The 19162-nt window shown below is 52.7% G+C and overlaps 10 protein-coding genes across 10 annotated transcripts; 6 read left to right on the top strand and 4 right to left on the bottom strand.

Moving 5' to 3' along the window:
* Nucleotides 1-98: 98 nt before the first annotated feature.
* On the top strand, nucleotides 99-1130 carry GL50803_0015948 (WD domain, G-beta repeat-containing protein; the record flags this gene model as incomplete). Its single annotated transcript, XM_038045842.1, has 1 exon — nucleotides 99-1130. The coding sequence occupies one exon, from the start codon at nucleotides 99-101 to the stop codon at nucleotides 1128-1130; it is 1032 nt and encodes a 343-aa protein (XP_037901542.1).
* Nucleotides 1131-1200: 70 nt separating this feature from the next.
* Nucleotides 1201-3672, top strand: GL50803_0024695 (uncharacterized protein; the record flags this gene model as incomplete). Its single annotated transcript, XM_001704798.1, has 1 exon — nucleotides 1201-3672. One exon carries the CDS (start codon nucleotides 1201-1203, stop codon nucleotides 3670-3672), a length of 2472 nt encoding a protein of 823 aa, XP_001704850.1.
* Nucleotides 3673-3818: 146 nt separating this feature from the next.
* On the top strand, nucleotides 3819-5903 carry GL50803_003822 (Dipeptidyl-peptidase III; the record flags this gene model as incomplete). The annotated part of the gene is made up of 1 exon (XM_001704799.1): nucleotides 3819-5903. One exon carries the CDS (start codon nucleotides 3819-3821, stop codon nucleotides 5901-5903), a length of 2085 nt encoding a protein of 694 aa, XP_001704851.1.
* Nucleotides 5904-5946: 43 nt separating this feature from the next.
* Nucleotides 5947-6552, bottom strand: GL50803_0087492 (uncharacterized protein; the record flags this gene model as incomplete). Its single annotated transcript, XM_038046383.1, has 1 exon — nucleotides 5947-6552. One exon carries the CDS (start codon nucleotides 6550-6552, stop codon nucleotides 5947-5949), a length of 606 nt encoding a protein of 201 aa, XP_037901541.1.
* A 733-nt stretch (nucleotides 6553-7285) lies between these two features.
* Nucleotides 7286-9484, bottom strand: GL50803_00137612 (VSP; the record flags this gene model as incomplete). The annotated part of the gene is made up of 1 exon (XM_001704800.2): nucleotides 7286-9484. One exon carries the CDS (start codon nucleotides 9482-9484, stop codon nucleotides 7286-7288), a length of 2199 nt encoding a protein of 732 aa, XP_001704852.2.
* Nucleotides 9485-11414: 1930 nt separating this feature from the next.
* On the top strand, nucleotides 11415-13913 carry GL50803_00112126 (High cysteine membrane protein Group 3; the record flags this gene model as incomplete). The annotated part of the gene is made up of 1 exon (XM_001704801.1): nucleotides 11415-13913. The coding sequence occupies one exon, from the start codon at nucleotides 11415-11417 to the stop codon at nucleotides 13911-13913; it is 2499 nt and encodes an 832-aa protein (XP_001704853.1).
* A 794-nt stretch (nucleotides 13914-14707) lies between these two features.
* GL50803_0012807 (Thioredoxin like protein) lies at nucleotides 14708-15262 on the top strand (the record flags this gene model as incomplete). The annotated part of the gene is made up of 1 exon (XM_001704803.1): nucleotides 14708-15262. The coding sequence occupies one exon, from the start codon at nucleotides 14708-14710 to the stop codon at nucleotides 15260-15262; it is 555 nt and encodes a 184-aa protein (XP_001704855.1).
* Nucleotides 15263-15308: 46 nt separating this feature from the next.
* On the top strand, nucleotides 15309-16070 carry GL50803_0040521 (Shwachman-Bodian-Diamond protein; the record flags this gene model as incomplete). The annotated part of the gene is made up of 1 exon (XM_001704804.2): nucleotides 15309-16070. One exon carries the CDS (start codon nucleotides 15309-15311, stop codon nucleotides 16068-16070), a length of 762 nt encoding a protein of 253 aa, XP_001704856.2.
* An 81-nt stretch (nucleotides 16071-16151) lies between these two features.
* GL50803_0015889 (UDP-N-acetylglucosamine-dolichyl-phosphate N-acetylglucosaminephosphotransferase) lies at nucleotides 16152-17252 on the bottom strand (the record flags this gene model as incomplete). Its single annotated transcript, XM_001704805.1, has 1 exon — nucleotides 16152-17252. One exon carries the CDS (start codon nucleotides 17250-17252, stop codon nucleotides 16152-16154), a length of 1101 nt encoding a protein of 366 aa, XP_001704857.1.
* A 29-nt stretch (nucleotides 17253-17281) lies between these two features.
* GL50803_0015888 (uncharacterized protein) lies at nucleotides 17282-19153 on the bottom strand (the record flags this gene model as incomplete). The annotated part of the gene is made up of 1 exon (XM_038045838.1): nucleotides 17282-19153. The coding sequence occupies one exon, from the start codon at nucleotides 19151-19153 to the stop codon at nucleotides 17282-17284; it is 1872 nt and encodes a 623-aa protein (XP_037901540.1).
* Nucleotides 19154-19162: the final 9 nt, after the last annotated feature.

The following is a 19162-nucleotide window of genomic DNA, read 5'->3' as shown; positions in this document are numbered from 1 at the left end:
TTTTGCTTTTTTTGAATTGAATTTCATAAATAGCAACACTCGAGAGGCAGTGACGTCTTGGCCCATCTGCATAACCATTTGCATAAGCTGAGAATAAAATGCCTAAGACGTGTACATTTATTCTCCGGAGCACCCTCATGCACCACCGCAAGGGGGTCAACCAGGTCATCAAGACTAGGGACGGGTACCTGATGTCTGTGGGAGATGACAAGCTGCTAGCAGTCATGATCTGGAATGCCTCTAGCAAACTCTATGAAGTTATTGCTAAGGCCACATGCACCAACAAGGCAAAGACAGTGGAGTACGACTACACACGTCGAAGAATATATGTGGGTTGCTTTCTTGGAACGGTGGACATCTTCGAGTTAACTCCTACTCTGGAGCTCAGGCGCCGGTCGAGTAACAAATGGCACACCCGCGAGTGCTCGTCCATTCTCTATTTGCCCCATCACGACATGATAATCACTGCAGGCTTCGACCGGCGGCTACTATTCTATGACTGTGTATCTAACAAGGTTCTCTGTAGCTACACAGTTGCATCGGAGTTTATACGGCACATTTACTACGACGATGTCGGGGGGAAGCTCTATTTGGGTACTCACGAGGGTCTCGGAATACCTGTCTTCAATCTGGAAGAGCCTCGACAGGTAGTCAATGCGCCTCCCGTACTCGCGTTTCGCTTAGGAAATGATAAGAAGGCCCCGAACCATGGGTCTCCTATTCGCTGGATAGATTTCCACCCTGTTTCCCGGTATATATTTACCTGTGACCACTCTGGAAAGATTCTCATCTTTCAGGCAGGGGAGCCAGGGAATGAAGTCCCTCAGCCCCCTATTGGCCAGCTCGTGGGTCACAAAGGCAACAAGATACGGTGCGTTCTCTGGAGCGACAGTTCTAAACTACTCTATAGCTGTGGCAAAGACATGTCGGTCTGTGTGTGGGACGTCCTTTGCTCTGCCGCTATCGGATCTTTCCATACTCACACGGACGAGGTGATGGGCATGCTATTTATGGATCAGGATCTCCATCACGTCACATCCCTCTATGACCCCGGAAAGGTATCCTCCACCCTTCTTCTAACATGGGGTAAAGATGCATGTATCAAGCTGTGGAATGTTGTAATAAACTGATCCCTGGGTGACTCTGTCCTTTCCAATCCGTTGAATCAAGCACTCTGAACATGAGCTTAAACGAAAATGCATGCCTTATGAGCTCGCCCCCGTTGCTTCTTGCTTCCACAGCATTTTGGGGCCTGATAGTGCAAGTCGCATAGATCATACGAAAAGGGTAGAGCTTCTTGAGGCTATGCTGCGTGTTTCTAAGGAGGCGAACACGGGCAGCTCAAAGAAATCTAAGCGCGAAGTCCTGGGCTCCGAGGGTGCTACGTATACTTCCGAGCGTGTTAATTCTCTACTAGAAGCGGGATACTCGGAAATCTGCTCTGGAGGAGTTATGATCTTCGCTCTACCGCATGACATTGTTGGCGAGCTTAGAACGTGTGATCTGAGTCCAGCCCAGCCTGTTATCGCATCACATACTGCATTGAAAGCTGAAGTAGAGCATCCGCATCTAAATAGTAGCGTTTCTATCTACCTTGAAAAAGCACGCGCGGAAAAAGCTCGGTTACGAAGAACTGCCTGCAACGAGTACTCTCCGGCACACGGGGACTTGGTTTGTAGTGCGCTGCCCTCACAGTTGTTGTATCACGATATATTCTCATCCAGGAAACGGGCATACCTCGTTGTTGACAACACAACCACCCCGCCCGGTATATCCATCAAGATCGTTGATCAGATGAAGCTGGGAGACCGCTTCTGCCGACCGCCCTTCCACACGTATTCCTTGGAGCGGGTTGCTAGCACGTACAGCTCTATGGAGCACTGGTGGCCTTTTGTGATCGGCGAGCTTATAGTCATATACTCGGAAGCTAACTTCACCAAGGGCGTCCACACGTGGTCTCCTGCTACCACCATCTACCGTAAAAGACACACTCAATTTGACGGCTCCTCCTGCATTACTGCTAGCCATGGCACCGTCCCTTGCAAGAGCTCCTACTCTCACCTCTGTACAAAGTACACTTTTCAAGTGCACGCTGAGGAGATCTTGGTGAGCTCCTATCTAATGGGCTGGTTGAGAGCCTCTAATCACCAGAAGGTATATGCAATCTCGGAGGGTTTCTTTGCAGAGACAATCTCCTTTACCAAACTACTGACCATTCTTGCAGACTATGTCAAAACAATTGATAAATATAAATCCACACTTGTCTCTAACTGTTCTACAATTAGACAATCCAGTGGAGATAGAAAGAGTGCTTTGGGTAATCAATGCTTGGTGGGACCTCTTCCATCACAAGTGGTTGAGCTGGCCCGTACATATGACTTCTTGGTTTATCCGTACTGTTCATTGGCAGCGAACTCTCCCGTTCCATACATCCCCAGTAGTGTCCAATCCCACACTCTGAGGAACTTATTAGGCGACGTCTCCAATACATATCTTGATTCGCAGCAATGCTACTTTTCTTCTTACGACTATGCTGTGGACATCAGCCCTGTATTCTGCTGCGGTTCCCTCCGCGAAACCTCAACAGAGGAGTCCAAAGGCTTCTATGACATAGTGTTCGACAATACCCTTCAAGGCGCAACCTTAGAGAGCCAAGATATGATGCTTACGAAGGACGAGGCTACGACAATGGAGTCGTCTAGTGAGACCGTCCAAAGGTTTCCGACATATGAGACACTGCATTCATATTTGTCTAATCAGGTCGCTCTCTTGAGAGGTCCTCAAGTCTGTAGATATGTGGATAACTCATCTGCCAGCCTACTATCGACCCTACTTGAGGTTGCTGAGCCACAGATCAAGCGTAGGCGAGGCCGAACAGTGAGTGGCGGGACATCTGCTTCTACAAGAAATAGAAAAACAAAACAAGCTCACTGTGCCATTGAAGACACCATCGACATAGCTCTACATGATTTAATCTACAGGGAGCTTTTTGGAGATCCGTTGCGGACATGCAGGCTTGATGATAGGTATGATTATGTCCTGGATTACCACTATAGAAAGTCACTTGATGGATACTTCCATTTCAATTGCGGAACCCTTGATACTTGCGTCTCACCTCTTGCCTTTGACTCTGTGATACAAGCAAAACACCTGTGTATTAGGTTTTATAATATTCTCAATGTAATGCAACGTCGATATACACAACTCGCAATCCACAATCCTGAAGTTTACACTCTGCTTAAGGCCTTTCATGAATACAAGATTCCTATCTCCTTGTTCTGCAGAGTACTGTCTTGTGTCACAGAGTCCCTGCGGGCTTACCCATTTGGTGGTTTATTTACTTCATTATTGTGTCATATGTGGTTAGCATACGATGTCACCAACGAGCTAAATTGTATATTCACGACAGTGTGGACACTATTCGGACACTCTCCTGTGGAGTCTCACGAGCCCACATCCCTTAGCACTCTCTTTTCGTATGCATGTGGAAATGTAGTTGTTGAAAGGTATCTTAGATATTTTATTCCATGGTTTCAGCGTCCCCAAACAATCCTTGAGTTTCTGCTTCTAAAAGTTCAATCCCACAAACTCAGCAGAGATGTACACGCAGCGTTGAGAGATCTTTTTTGCTTTACATCTGCAGTCAACCGTACGCAGGCCTGGTACAAATAAACTCATCTAAGGACATACATTCATGACCCGTAGGTATTATTACTTCACCAGCACTCTAGTAAACAAGTAGGGAGTCATGTGCTTGAGTCTCTTAGTGCCATTTCAAAAAAGACTAAAAAGCCTCTGAGGGGGGAATATAAATTTCCATGCTGCCTGAGAAGTATATTTGCCCGACAGATGGACCCGTTTCTAACTTGAAGCCATCGCAGAGCTTCGCTAAGCTCACTGAGCGGCAGCAGCAGTATGCTACGTTCCTCTCCCTCGCCGCCTTTGCTGGAGCCCCCGTCCTCTTCGATCAATGCTCCCAGCACACGCGCCGCATCCACGCGTTCCTTGCGGAGTACTTGAAGATCCACATAGAGGCGCCTGACAGGGGAGCCGCACTGAAGACTGTTGAGACTGCAGTTGGGGTAGATAACCGCGAAACACTCCAGTATCTGCACGACTACGCTGGACACTTTTACTTCAATTGCTCTGAGTATCTTGGGTTTGGGGATACGAAATTCATCCCACGCTGCACTAAGGAGAGCTTAGAAGTCGTGGTCAAGCTTCTGGGAGAGTCAACACACAAGGGAACAGGGCTCGTTGATGCTTTCTATACAGCGAGGGACGGAATGTACGATACAGCGCCCGAGCAGCTTTCGCTTGGCTTCCACCCAGCGGGATGCACAGCATACTACCAGCCGGCGGACTTCTCAGAGAGCGAGGCCAAGCAGATCAACGATCTGATGACGGCGAAGAAGATGATGCATGAAAACTCTCATGTGATACGCCACGACACCTGGTACGAGATCTCCCTCGCCTCCGTTGAGGTTGCAGAGAGGGGTGAGCCAATAGGAGTTTGCAACGGCAAGGAGGTTCACGTGACCCGCGGACGAGGGTCTGCAGAGCTGGCCAAGGCATGCTACTGGCTCAAGAAGGCGCGAGACTTCGCCGACAACGACTCGCAGAGGAAGATGCTTGATGCCCTCGTCGAGCACTACAGGACAGGGGACTGCGACCTCCACAAGAGATACTCGGAGCACTGGGTCCAGGATAAGGACGTCACTGTTGAAACGTACCAAGGCTTCGTGGAGACGTACCGCGACCCCAGCGGTGTTCGCGCCGAGTATGAGGCCTTCGTCGCATGTGTCGACCCCGATGTCTCCAAGGCCCTGCACAACTTGGTGGAGCGTGCCTCAGAGATACTCCCCCTTCTTCCCTACCCACGCGCCCTGGAGAGAGACAAGTTTATCCCGCCCGTCTACAACGCTATCAATATTATGGTCTTTCCAGCTACAGGCATGCCCATTGGAATTAATATTCCCAACTACGATGATGTCCGCACGAACACTGGATTCAAGAATGTGAGCCTTCTTAACGTTATGCAGGCCTCTTCGACCTCACGAACCACCACAGACTACCTTCCTGATGATATCGTCAATGATTATATGAAGTATGCGCTTATGACCTTAACAATAAATGTCGCACTCCACGAACTCTTCGGGCACGGGACAACAAAGCTCCTACAGGAGAGCGATCTGCAGAACGGGATTTTGAATCCTCTAGATGAGAATGGAGGAAAGCTAACAACATGCTACAAGGATGGAGAGACGTACTCAAGCGTCTTTGGGGCAATGAGCAATGCCTTCGAGGAGTGCAAAGCAGAGACGACGTCCTTACACCTCTGCACATCTAAGGTGGTGCATCAGATATTCCAGCTTAGTCCGGACGATGCAGAGAGGCTGCCTTACTTTAGCGTCTATCAAATGATTCTCTCTGGAGTGATGGGATTGATCCATTACTCGCCGGAAAGTAAAAAGTGGCTGCAGGCGCATTGCCAGGCGCGCTATGCTATTCTTCAGGCGTGCCTAAAGTGGGCTCCGGAGACCATAGAATTCCCGGAGACAGGTGATGGTATCTTCAAAGTTGTTATCAAGAAGGAGGCTGTTCCTATCATTCTCAACGCCGTGAACAAGCTTCTTCTGCATATAGCAACGTACAAGGCGTCAGCAAATTATACTGATGCCCAGCGATTTTTCAGTGAGTTAACGGAGGTCACTGATGAGTGGGTTGCCCGTCGTGCCATCTTAGAGAAGCGCAGGAAGCCACGCATGCTTCACTGCGGCGCGTTGATACGTCAAAGCGATGAGGGCTATACTCTCGTAGATTCTACCGGCGCTGAGCCGTGCTACTTAGATCTTGCCGTTGGTGTGTGTGCGAACATTCTATTGGCTCTCCAAGGGAAATAAATGCGACGTTGTAAGTTGATTGTAATAACTGCTTAGATCACATCTATTCTAGGGGAGGTAAAGATGGTATGGATGTGCTATGGCACTTGGGGGGAGAGAGCTTTTCTCGAAGCTTCGTGTAGCCGAGTTTCGGGAGCTTATCCTGCCGCTCTGGAGAGACAGATCGTTTGAAGAACCATTCTTCTCTGATGGCTGACGGACTGAGAGACCTTCTTTCTGCTATCTTTCCTAAAAGGCTTGAAAAATCTTCATCAGAGTCAGCAAAACAGTCTATTATTACGGGGAGTTCTGTATTCTTATTATACTTAAAAGAAAGATATGGCTTGACAGGAGTTGATTGGACATTAGGTTGTGTGTTTTGCAGATTGCTGAGTCGTAGTGACGAACACTTTTCCAAGGTATACGAGTGTGATATGTTTGCGGCACCCTCACATTTTTTTCGCAGAGTGCACTGGAGATCTCTCACCTTTTTACGCTGCACAGAAGCGTGGTCGCAGAGAGTGTCGATGTATTCCCTTTGGGCCCCGGTCATCAATCCCATGTGGTATCCTAGGTCCAGATACAAAGGAAACTGCTTGCTTGTTAAGATGCTTGAGTTACAATTTGAGACCCCGAAGATCCGGAGCTCCTTTAGGTCTGGAAGATTCATTTTTATTTTTAAGAAAGGTTCACTCCATACACTGGTTAGCTCTAGTAGTGGGTTACTGAGCCCTTTGTCTACAGAACTGATTTAGAAGTCGCACAGGTAAATCCCCTTCCTTTGTAGCCTTTTCAAAAGTACGGGGAGATCACAGATTTGGGTTTCTCCCGCCAGTTTTGCACTTCGATACCAATGCATTTTTGGAATCTCTCGGTGGCATCCATGTCTGACCAGGGCTCGTATGTCAAGTGTTACTCGGTGTCTGTTCTTTTTATTGACTTGAGAGTACCTTTGAAGCCAAGCTATAGACACAGTCTTTTCTTACTTAGTTTGTTATGCTTTGTGGAATATCATGTTCTTTGACTTGAGGGCGAAGAAGGCCGTTTCTTGTAGATATTCAGAGGTACCTTATTCTATATTTCATTAGACTTAGCGATTTAGCTACTGGACGATGCCCATGTCTGGCCCGGCAACATACTGTAACAGGCCTTCTACTCATTTAGCACTGGGTACAGTTATCGTCCGCATCATGTTCGGATCGCAGCTCTGTGGTCGGAGCGCATGCTCTTCTTGAAAGCTAAAACAGGTGGAAGGCATCTTTAGAGGGCCTGCTTCTCTTAGGGACGGTGGTCCCGTACACTGACTCACTTTGCGGTTAGAGAGACCATACTGGGACAGTTTGCCTGTGTGGCTCTAGGTCAGACCCACAAACAGAATTCGTCGACGCATTTACTATCTAAGTCTACGCCTTGCCTCTGCACATAAACCACCAGCAGAGGAACCCAACAAGACCGCCGACAACAATGATGACTGCGACGGAGATACCCGCGATAGCGCCCGCGCTGAGACCGCTCTTGTTGGTGTTCTCGCCACTCTGTACGAGGTAGCAGAGGACAGACCCTTTATCGTTAAGTGGAGGAGCGCAGTTGGCGCAGTTGGCGACGCCGGTGATGGTGCCATCAGCGGTATTTGCTGTGCAAGACACACAGGTACTCCCAGATTTGTAGTACCCAGTGCTGCAAATGTCGCAATTTGAGGTGGATCCTGCACACGTAGCACAGCCAGTGGTGCATACTTTGCACTCATTATTAGTCTTTGCATACCCATACATGCATTCAGTACACACGGTGTTACTAGTGCACGTTTTACATCCGGCCGAGCAAGTGGTGAGCGCACCGTTATCCAGCTTGTATCCGTCGGCCAGAGTCTGACAGGTATCCCCATTCTGCAGTACCTCTTTGCAGACGCTCTTTCCGGGGAACTTGGTCGTCTCATAGCAGCCCCCGTTCATACGAAGGAATCCGTTGGCGCATTTGTTGCAGACACCATCTCTTTGAGTAGTGCACGTAATAGCCTTTCCGGCCGCCGCCGAGCAGACTCCGTTCTGCGGGAACTGGCTGGCGTCCTTGCACTTGGAGCAGTAGGCCGTGCCATCGACTGTCAGCTCGCACTTCTCGCAGTTGTTAGCATTTGGCTCGCATCCTGGTTTGCACGTCCCCGTGCCCTCTCCTTCGTAGCTGAGGGCCTTGCTAGACTCGCAGCTCGTGCACCCGTTGGAGTTCCCGTTCGCGCACGTCTTACACGAGGTATCGCACTTGGCACAGGCGGCTCCGCTCTTGTAGTACCCGTCCTTGCAGGTCTCGCACTGTCCCTGCCCATTGCACAGGAGGCAGTTCTCGACCTCGCACTTCTTGCAGGCCTTCTTGCCCCCCTCGTTGGTGCCCGCGTAGTAGCCTCCCAGATCTCCGCAGTTATCGATGCACTGGCCCGTGGGCGTGAGGGCCTTAGCGTCTTCGCACTCTGTGCACACCTCCTTGCTTGTCTTCGGCTCACTGCACGTCTTGCAGCCGGGGGTGTTGCACTGGGGGTCGGATTTCTTCGTGCACCCGGTGCCCGCGTTGTCGGGAACGTAGCCCTCAACGCACTCACAAACGCCATCCTTCTCGGCACTCACCGTCTCCGGGCACTTTGCTATGCACCCCTTCTTGTTTGGCTGGACCTTCTTCTGGTTTCCGCACGTCTTGCAGGCGACTGCTCCATCGGCGCTCTTCTCGCACGTCGCACACCCGTCGGAGGTCCCCTCGGCGCACGTCTTGCACGTCTTCGGCTCAGTGTCGTCGGCGTAGTGGGTGTTTCCATTCTTGCAATCAGCTTCAGTGACGCACGTGCCAGTGTCACCGGCATCCTTCTTCAGGTACGGCTTGTCGTCCTTGCAAGAGGTGCACTTCGCAGCCTCGGTCTTACAGGTCTTGCAACCAGGATCGCACTTGCTGCATTTTTTACCGCCCGTTGTATCGACGAAGAAGCCTGCGGCATCCGTGCACTCTTTTTCTGTTACGCAGGAGGTGGCTGAGTCCGTAGTTGTCTTCAGATACTTATCCGCCTGGCACGCAGTACACGTCGCCGCCTTAGCCCCGCTGGCATCGGCTGGCGCAGGTGCCTCGCACTTCGTGCACCCATCCACGCCTTTGTACGTCTTGTCAGCAAGCGTCACGCCCGTCGCGTCTCCGCACGAAACAACGGTCTGTCCGGTTGGCTTCCTATCTACTTCTGGAACTACAAAGTAAGCCTTCGATTCGGGAGCTGTCGTGCATTTACCAGCATCTGCCGCTTGACACATGCTACTGCCAGGTGCTTGACTCGTTTGGTAGCAGCCGCCTTTGTACATGAAGGATTGCCCAGCGCATTCAGTACATTTTCCTTCTGCGTTTATTTTACATATTTCCTTGCTTGACGACACATCTGCGCATACCCCGTTGACAGGAGCGTGACCAACGAGCTCTGTCTTGCATTTAGAGCAATACAATTTACCATCAATCAGAACGTTGCATGCTTCTGCTGCGCAATTAGTGTTATCTGCGCATTGAGCCGCGCGCTCTGCTACTTTTTCTGCCCATGCAATCTGGACGAGTACCCCCGCGAGAACAAAACTGCCAAACATTGCCCGATTGATAGATTGGTAGGAACATACTCGCGGTACATCAGTCAATCCACGTCGATTGATGCAGTTGATTGATCCTTCGGACACACGTTGACCACAGGCGCTGATGGAATCAACACTCACCGGGTCTATCGCGAACACTACTCTGCAATCTGCAATCTCGGCACAGGGCCAGAAGGAGGTGGATTGAGCCGAATAGAACTGCGACTGTCTCAATGTGGATGTCATACTAGTGCACCTCGTGGCTCCGTTGCAATCTCTGCGGACCATCCAGTGCGAGCCAAAGCTGCCACACGTGCACTGGGACAGCACGGCCCAGTAGCGGTCCAGAGCTTTCAATGGCCCCATCAACGGCCCACCGACAACTGCAAGGGCGACCCCTGCAGCTCTGCACAACATGCATCCAAGGCCCGAGAGGCAGTGCACAGCAACGAGCGTCTCTCAGATGCGTCAGGAGCCCGTCCCAAGGAGTGTTCAGCCCCAATACTGCTTGGTGTGACTGTGCTGCGTCTCATAAGGCACCTTCTGCAGCAGGGCTAGGATCCATAACTGCGTTCTCCATTTGAAAAGTCAAAGGGAGCAGGACCGCCCGCCACGAGGAGCCGGCCCCCGGGACGGCTGGGGCGGCACGCCTGTCTGCGGACCCATCCCGGGCTGTTGCGGTGCACTCCAGGCGTGTGGACACAGCAGCAGCCCAGGGCGCTCCGCCGGTTGCCGCGGCCGAGTCGATGGTCCGGTGGTCTCCCGGCGCTACCGCACCAGCAGCAGGCCGAGCACTGGCCCCCGTCCCTGGCTCTGTCCGCGGGCCGCTCGCATTGGAGCAGGGGCAGAGCCGGAGATACTTTGTCCCCCGGGGCCCGTCTCTGGGGCGCCGCTGCCAGGTGGAGCCTGTCTGGGACGCGTCGTAGCGTGTGATTCTGTTAACACTACACCCAGAAAAGCGTTGACTGCATCTGGCGCATTTCCGGCAGACCTCTTCTGCGCCTGGTGCTGCTCGATGGGACGAGGGGGGCACTCATAGCCCTCCGGTGGGCGGATGGGATTACGCCTGCCTAGTTCTCTGTCCTCTGAGCACAGCAAGAAGCGGACGATCGGGCTTTCCGGTGGAGCCATGAAGCGCCGCTGACGGGTAGGATGCACCCCAACACCGGCAGATGCATTGAGGGTCTCTTCTGCTGCCCTGGTCGAGGAAGATGTCATCCCCGGAAAGCGACGATTTACTTCGACAGCCAGCTATTTCTAGCGCTCTAGTACTGAGCCCCCTGCAGCCGCGGTCCAAGGGTCTCACGAGTAAACCCACCTCCCCGCTCTTGTGTGAAGACGGAGACGAACCAGGCCCGGCTGTCCCGTCAATCTGCACTCTGGACGTAATGCACTTTTGGATCCCCCGACGGCCCCTATCAGTTGGCACGGGTGCGTCGGAGCGCTCAGTGCTGCCCCTCCCACTGCAACAGACCCGCTCTGGCCCGGAACCCCCGGAGGCAATGCCTGATGTGCAGAGCAGTGGACAGCTCGGCCGTGGATTTAAAATAGCGCGTCGCTCGATGGCGCTCCCCGGCCTGCCGAAGCATCGGGTGCTCGACTGCGTAGCATAGGCGCCGAGCCACGCCTGCAGCCGTGGGAGGCCGGCGCAGCATGGGCGGTCCCTGCACCGGGTGGCTCGGACCCGCCGCCCGGCCGTTGCGTGCAGGCGCCGCCCACTCGGTCCGCTCGGCTGGCCTCTGCAAAAGACCGGCACACGGAGTGGCAGGACCTGTGCAGCCCCGAGGGACAGGGCTCGACTCGCCCTCCGAGGATTGCTCCGTGCCGACTCCGGGGCCGCCGTTCGACCATGCGGAGGTTGGGCGTCCGGGAGCCTCCACAGCAGAGGTAGTGTGGCGGATCCTTGCTGATCCGGACACATTAAAAACTTGTATCCTCAGGGATTCACATGAGGGCTCTCATCCTTCTTCTTCTGCACGGTATTTTCTCAGAGTGCACCCAGGACAGCGACTGCGGGGGTGCGACCGGCGTCTGCAACGTCACGATCGGCGGCAAGAAGTACTGCTCCAAGTGCGACGGAGCGCGGGTCCCCGTCAACGGAGACTGCAGGCTGCTGAGCCTCTCGCGGAGCATATGCATAGTGCCCACGGGCAGCAACCCCACTCCGGGCTCCTGCTCGGGCTGCATCCGGGACTTCCTCTTCTACAGGGGCGGGTGCTACCGCACGGCATCCCTGATCAACGCCATATGCAAGGAGAAGCACATCGTCGAGGAGGGGATGTACTGCGGGGCATGCGCCATCGAGGGCGACGTCCCGATCGACGGGGTGTGCGTGCCGGCTGGGAGTGCTGCGGGGAACACATGCAGTAAGGGCGTGTGCACGACATGTGGCAACGGCTACTTCCTCCACTACGGGTCGTGCTACAAGTTTGATAGTTCTCCCGGCAGCATTGTGTGTCCTAATCAATCTGACACCACTGGCTCTGTCTGCGGCTCTTGCGGGTCGAAGTTCCTCAGGAACCCCAGTGCGAGCTCGTCTGCCACCTCCTGCCTCGCGTGCTACGGGCTGGACGGGACCCTCTTCTGCGAGCGCTGCCGGATGAACGTGCTCACGAGCGCAGATTCGAAGCCCACCCTCTGCACGCAGTGCAAAATAGGCTACGTGCCCGTCGACGGCCGGTGCCTCTCCAACTATTCCGCCCTGGCCGCGCTCGCCGGGTGCTCCGACCCCCGGGGCAACGGGCTCTGCGACGCGTGCTCCTCCGGCTTCATGCTCTTCTACGGGAGCTGCTACTCCGTCGACGGCCCCCTCGCCCAGGCCATCTGCGCGGCCGAGGACCAGATCTACGTCAACGGCCGGGTGCTCTGCAAGAGGTGCGCCCAGCCCGACCACTACCCCCTGAACGGCGTCTGCATCGGCCAGAGCTCGGACGGGACCGACGGACACACGTGCAGCGGCGGGTCGTGCACGGCCTGCAGCACCAAGCAGACCGCAGACGGTACCCCCGAGTTCTTCCTGTTCTACGGCGGCTGCTACGACATCACCCACCCCATCGGGAAGTCGATCTGCTCCGCAGTGGTCGGTGGGGTCTGCACTACATGTGCGTCCTCGGACTCCTCGAGTGTGATAACCATCACTGCAGATGGCCAGTCATCCAAGTGCCTCGCCTGCTGGGACGACACGGTGGGGGGAGTGGCCAACTGTGGGGGCTGCTCGCTCGCCAGTGATGACCCCGCCAAGGTTGTGTGCACCAGGTGTTCGGACTCGACGGAGCCCGGCGAGGATGGCGCGTGCCCCCGGGCCCTCCCGCCCGCAACGCCCGAAGGGTGTGCCGTCCAGGGCTGCCAGGCGTGCTTGAAGGACTCTGCCACGACGTGCGACGCCTGTTTCGAGCCTCTCATCATGAAGGAGGACAAGACGAAGTGCTTCGGGAGCTGCCTGGCGCTGGGCCCGGGCTACTACAACGCCAGCGGGGCCTGTGCGCGCTGCGCGGAGAACTGCCTCTCCTGTGTAGACGGGACCTCGTGCTCCCGGTGCGCAGACGGGTACTACCTCGAGGTGTCCGGCAGCGACTCCTCGACGGGGGCGTGCAGGCCGTGCGCCGCCGGGTGCTCAACGTGTAATGACGGCAGCAGCACGGGTTGCACGACGTGTCTCTTCGGATACTACATCGCGACTGAGAGAAGAGGGCAGCCTGGGCAGTGCGTGAAGTGTGACTCCGATGGAAACGGTTATGTAGGCGTCCAGCACTGCATCGTCTGCCGCAGCACCGTGGGGGACGGGGGAGCCAAGAACGTCGTCTGCCAGAAGTGCAAGGACGGGTATCTCAAGGAGACGGACCAGGGCAAGACCGTCTGCGAGGCGCCCCCGCCCACATGCACCGTGGAGCTGTGCGCTCTGTGCGTGGCCGACGACCCCAATAGATGCGAGCACTGCACGGCCGGCGCGTACCTCTGCCCGCGGACGGCGGCGTGCACGAAGGACTGCGCCAGCTGCGGCGGCTCGACGTACCCCGACGAGGACCTCGGGGAGTGCCAGCCGTGCGACATCGCGAACTGCCGGGTCTGCGCGACGGGGCTCAAGTGCGAGAGCTGCGCGGAGAACGCCGTCCCCATCTCCCCGGACGTCTACCACACGGCGTGCATGGGCTGCAGCGACACCGGGGGCATGGACGGCTGGGTGGGCCTCGCGGGGTGCACGACCTGCGAGCTGACCGACAAGGGCGGCGGGAGCGTCAACTGCCTCGACCCCGGCTACTACCGGCGGGGCGGGCTCGGCGGGGGAGCAATCGCCGCCATCGTCATCGTCGTCCTCCTCGTCCTGGCCGTCGCCGGCTTCCTCGTCTGGTGGTTCGTCTTCAGGAGGGGCGGCCGGCCCAAGCGCGGGGCGAAGTACACATCGCTCATGCGGGGCGAGTCCTACGACTACCGCCAGTCCCTGATATGACCCAGTAAACGGAGCCACTGAATATCATGAGTCTATAGTCCTGCCGGTAGAAGCGCCTCAGACAGTCACTGGCGACAGCTCGTGTACTCTGCTCGTTGTCCTATCAGCCTTTGCTGTGTTTTCTGCGAAGAAATCGACCTCATCTTAGCTAGAGCATGCACTTTGACTAAGCAAAGTGCAATGTGGAGACGACAGCTAGTACAGAGCGCTCGCGGTTGACTGCTAATGGTAAATGCAAGGAACCTAACTGCATGTAGTTACGTGCATCCTATATAGTATGTAAGACAGAACTAGCAATAGTTAGTCATAGGTGGTACAAAGGCTTATCTACCGTAGAAGAGCAGATTAGGTTAATGACTGAGTTATCGGATTGTTAGGAGAGAACCATTGAAATGGAGGTAGTATGCTGACCATAGCTATAGGTAAGCACAATAACTGCTGATAGAGCAAGCCTAGAGGCAGAGGTAGACACCCTTGGAAAAAACTCCGTGACTAGGCATTGTAGATTTCTGAACGTCCACAGGGCAAAGATGTCTAGCCTGCAGTTACACAGCAACGCCCGAGACAGAGAAAGGAGTCAATGGATGCACTCTCTGTATAAAGATATAGATGGCCAGCGCATAGTAAGTCCAGCAGGACATGAATCCCGAGACTTACCAGTCCAGAGTTCAAATTTTAAACTATAGATTAGAAGCCGGACAGTAAGAAGTCGTAACTAAACCGTGGAAGGAACAACTGCATAAAAGAACAAGGTTGCATATAAATTTGAAATTTGAACTATTGAAATTTGAATCATGGCGTCCTCTACTCCCTCGTTCAGTAGCTCAGATGATGACCTAGCTATCGATAATAGTTTAGATGTGTACATAATGAAGCGCAGAGAAGAGTTGCAGAATGAGTTTAACCTGCAAAAGGAGGTTCTGGAGCATAATCATGGGAAGCTCCTGGAAGTCGAGGAGGCTGTGTTTCTGGACAGTATCAAACAGTCTGAGGTTGTAGTGTGTCACTTCTTCCACCCTGAGTTTAATACATGCAAAGTTCTGAATGACATTCTAGAAAATGTGGCGTCAATACACCTTAAGGTCCGATTTATCAAGATTAATGCCCTAGGAGCGGGATTTTTCGTCAATAAACTGAAGATAAAGACCCTCCCCACCCTTTGTGTCTTTGACAAAGGCATCCTTAAGAAGAAGTTTCTCGGATTTGACGAGTTTGGAGGCGATAAACCGAGTGCCGAATTGTTGCAAGTGGCTCTAGCAAAGACTGGGATCATCAATTATGTTAGCAGAGAACGGCAGAGTACCTCCATTTTTGGTCATAGGGACCCCGATGACTCAGACAGTTTTTAGTTGTCATTGTCCTTCTTACGCAAAAAGAATTTTAAAGGACTCGACAATGGCTACAGCAAACCACCAGGTTGTTTCCTTAAAGCTCTCCAAGAACGTGCTCGAGGTTATTTGCTATCAGGATGCTGTGATCAAGTGGAGAGAAAACAAGAGCACGAGTCTGGACAACGTCTTGGTGACAAATGTGATATACTCCGATGCAAAGCAAGGGGAGCGCGCCACAGATGCTGCTATTAAGGAAGCGGGCGCAACAGAGGCAGAGGCCATCCAGGAAATACTAACTCGCGGCCACGTGTCCCTGTCGACTCAGGAGCGCCGGCGGCGTGTGGAAGAAAAGAAGCAAGAGATAGCAGGCTTCTTACACAATAACTACTTGAGCAACACCAACTCCATAGTCCCGGTTGCCCGGATTCTTGCGGCTATGGACCAAGTCATTGGGCTTAAGATAGATCCCTTTATAGAAGCAAGTGCGCAGGCACCGGGGATTGTAGAGATGTTAGAAAAGAAGGATATCATTTTACTGCACCCAGGAGGTATAGAGGGCTCTTTGTCGGTTCCATATAGCGCGGTCTCCAAACTCCAGGCGACAGCTGTGAAAATAGGCGTAAACTTCCTGGGTGACGGGGAATATACCTCTACAGGCTGGTCCGTGAAGTTTTCTGTTAGCCCCAAGGGCGTTGACCAGCTTATGAGTTTGTTGGAGAGCTTGTGCAAAGGGGAGTATGAGTGTACCCTATCAAGCGGAGCAGTTGAACAAGTTGAGGAGGCCAATCCAGGAAAAAAGAACAAGAGTAAGGGAAAGAAAAAGTAAACAGGGCTGCCTTCCAGCGTTCCAATATGAAGGAATGATTCAGTGGCTGTTGCAGTTGGTTGAGCAGTCACAGCTTAGAGTCTAGAGCTTTCGGTGAACGCCGACAAAACTATTTTCAACCTTCCCTCGCGCAAGCACGAAGAACAATACAACAAAAGCGCTGATAATTGCCTGAATAGAGAGAAGCTCACGGCATAACCTCTTTTCAGAAAGGGGTCCGCGGATGCGGAGATACTGGTTTATAAGATTGAGGTGTGTGGCCACGCCCGTTAGAGTTCCATGGTCCTGTGAAAAACGGGGAAGACGGTGTCGGGGACAAGGCACAATGCCAAATAATTGCGGTACTGAAAGAACGAAGTTAAGTATTTGCGGAAGAAACAAGAGAGGACCTGCAATAAGAGTGTCGCTAAGAATGCACGCTGATGCAAAGACAGACCCTGCAAAGTAAGCGTAGATGTCCCCAACAAACACTCTGCTAGGATATCTGTTTAGTAAATACACAGGATGAGAAACTGCCAGAAAGCATACTATAATCACCAAGGATGACAATAAAGAAGGATGTGACAGAAGTCGCTGCCAGGGAGCAAGATGTTCTGCATAGCGTGTGGTATCTAATGCCACATAGAGCTTGTAAAGAACTATTGGAAGAAGAAAAGTGCACGCGACTATGGACTGTCCCACCTCCAGGCCGTTAATGCCTGCATAAATATTAACCGCGTTCTGGGAAAAGATGGCAAACAGAAGACAATACAGCTTTGTCATAGAGGAGGTAAGCCGAAGAGGCCCTAGAGATAGTCCACTACCACTGTATGCACCTACCAAAGGGAGCAAGGTTATGGAGGGCACGATAAGTTTGTAACGCCATCTGAGATTCACTACGTCGTCCACAAACCCCAGGAATGAAGATGCCATGATGCTGAACCCAGCGCTCAGAAGCGTAGAAGAGCGGGGCATTACGAGACTCCAAAGAGATATAGTAAGTAAAAACATCGCAGAGGGCCCCAGGCCAGCGTCCTCAGGGATCTTCTCAGAGACAGCCTTGTTCAGGTCTCTGCCAGACAAACCGGCCTTTTCCAGCTTGGGAGCTAGTTCCAGTATGAGCCGCAGGGTTAGCGATGACAATACTGAGCCACAAAAAATAGAGGCAAGGCCTATAAGGAGAAAAAGCGCCAAGAAGGTCATTGTCAGTTTTCGATTTACAGAGATACAAGTTAGGAATTGAGAAATCGCACCACTGTCTGTGTATCGTCGCTGATCTGTGTACTATGTATGTAGTGATTCCCCCCGCCTCTCCAACCTTCTGCACTAGCTTTGGTCATGCTCTTTACTATGATATCTTGGTTAGGCCGGGTTCCTTTGAGTTGCACAGGAGCAGCAGGTGGAGAGGGATCAAAGTCTGATGGAAATGGGCGTCTTTCAGTAAAGTCTAGCAAGTACTCATGAGGGTATAATTGATCTTGATTGTTTGTGTGAAGATTGATCATGTCTCTTGGTAAAGTTTGTGCACTTTCGACAGAAAGACGATCAAGTGGCTCGTGATATCCACGATCAGACCCTGGTAACGTGACCATAGGCTGCATGCTTGAGCTTGTGGGTGATCTGCTAATTAGTTGCTCTACAACCGGAGAAGGCGTGTTCCTTAGCATTGACGGAGGCTCAATGACTTCTAGCTTCACTGGCGTCTCTACACCCCTTTGTGCAGTGGCGCAGTATACCTGGGGAGTGGTAAAGCTCGCTCCAGGAGGTTCCATGATGTCATACACATCCTTGTCTTTGTGCACACTCTGTGGCGTATGTACCTTGCGCAGTGGGCGGGTTGCTGTACCAGTTAAGGCAGACGCTTCTGAGACGGGCCCTTGGGGCGTATCCATATTATGACTGTCTTCTGGAAGGGTCGAACACTGAGACGGGGGTGTGACAAAATTATGGGTGTGGTTAATTAATGAAAGAAGTTCCTTGCTGGGATCTCGGTGTCGTTCTACAAGACTTTCGCTTTGTGACTGGGAGAAGTCATACGGTTTGCTAGGATATGATGAAGTAGAGATATTTGGCCGTGCAATATCAGATAACACACTAGTTGCTTTATCAGCAGCTTGGAGCGGTGACTCCAGGTATTGATCGTCAGTTTTTGGCATTGTTGGATGAGAACTAACATTTTGATGATAACCTCCAATATAATTCAAATTCGGGAGTGTCTCTTGAATGGCATCCAAAATGGAACCTGAGATTGGTACGTATGGAGTATATGTAGAAATATTAAGCGAATCAGTAGAGAAAGCGCTCTTCTCTTGTGTTGCCCTGCCTTCGGCATCCATGCTCGTCATAAGATGTGATGAGTTGGCCAAGGAAAGTGTCGGAAGAGATCTATTGAGGTCCTCAACGCTCGGCAACGCACCCAGTGCGCGTGCAGACGTGCTGCTAAGCTTAATATTGTTAATTGTGGCCGATTTGGGGGAGAAGGCTTTTACGCGTTCTTCTCTATCCACACCAGTAAACTTAACTGTAGGTACAGCGCTAGAGAGGGCAGCCACCTGCGCTTTGAGAGCCATCAACTCGTGGCTGTACTGGTCAGCACCTACAAGCATAGGCTGAAGCGGGTACGGATAGATTAAGTGAGTACCAGGGCCCATGGGAGGAAGGTCACGCCCTGAACTAGAGAAGGGGTAGGACACTGTTTGCACCTCTGCCACCCGCCCGCTCTGCATACTGATCTCCGTAAGAGTACCTCTACACGCAGTATCTGGCTTCTTTGAACTCAGTATGTCTCGTAAACTGTCTGCGTTATTCTGCTTTATTGAGCCTGCGGACTTTGGTCGACCATTTGTTGAAGAAGATAGGGAGCCATCCCCTGCAGTACTTTGGGACACTACAGACATGTAATGCCGGAGTCTATCCATTAAGTTGCGGTTATCTGCTTTCATCTTGGCTAACTCACGACGATGGTTACTCGACTGAACGCGCACAGACTCTTCTAGGAGCTCCTTCTCTTTCTTTACTGTGACCAGCTCGCCAAGTAGCTTTTGGATCTTCGCCCGATCCTCTGGGCATAAGTCTTTGAAAGTAGCCGTCTTAATGTCTCCCATTGAGCGCAC

The sequence above is a fragment of the Giardia intestinalis genome, chromosome 1 (assembly GCF_000002435.2).
Source record: "Giardia intestinalis strain WB C6 chromosome 1, whole genome shotgun sequence".
Lineage (NCBI taxonomy): Eukaryota > Fornicata > Diplomonadida > Hexamitidae > Giardia > Giardia duodenalis.
The sequence above is the reverse complement of the archived record's forward strand: the minus strand, read 5'-3'. Positions and strand labels throughout refer to the sequence as shown.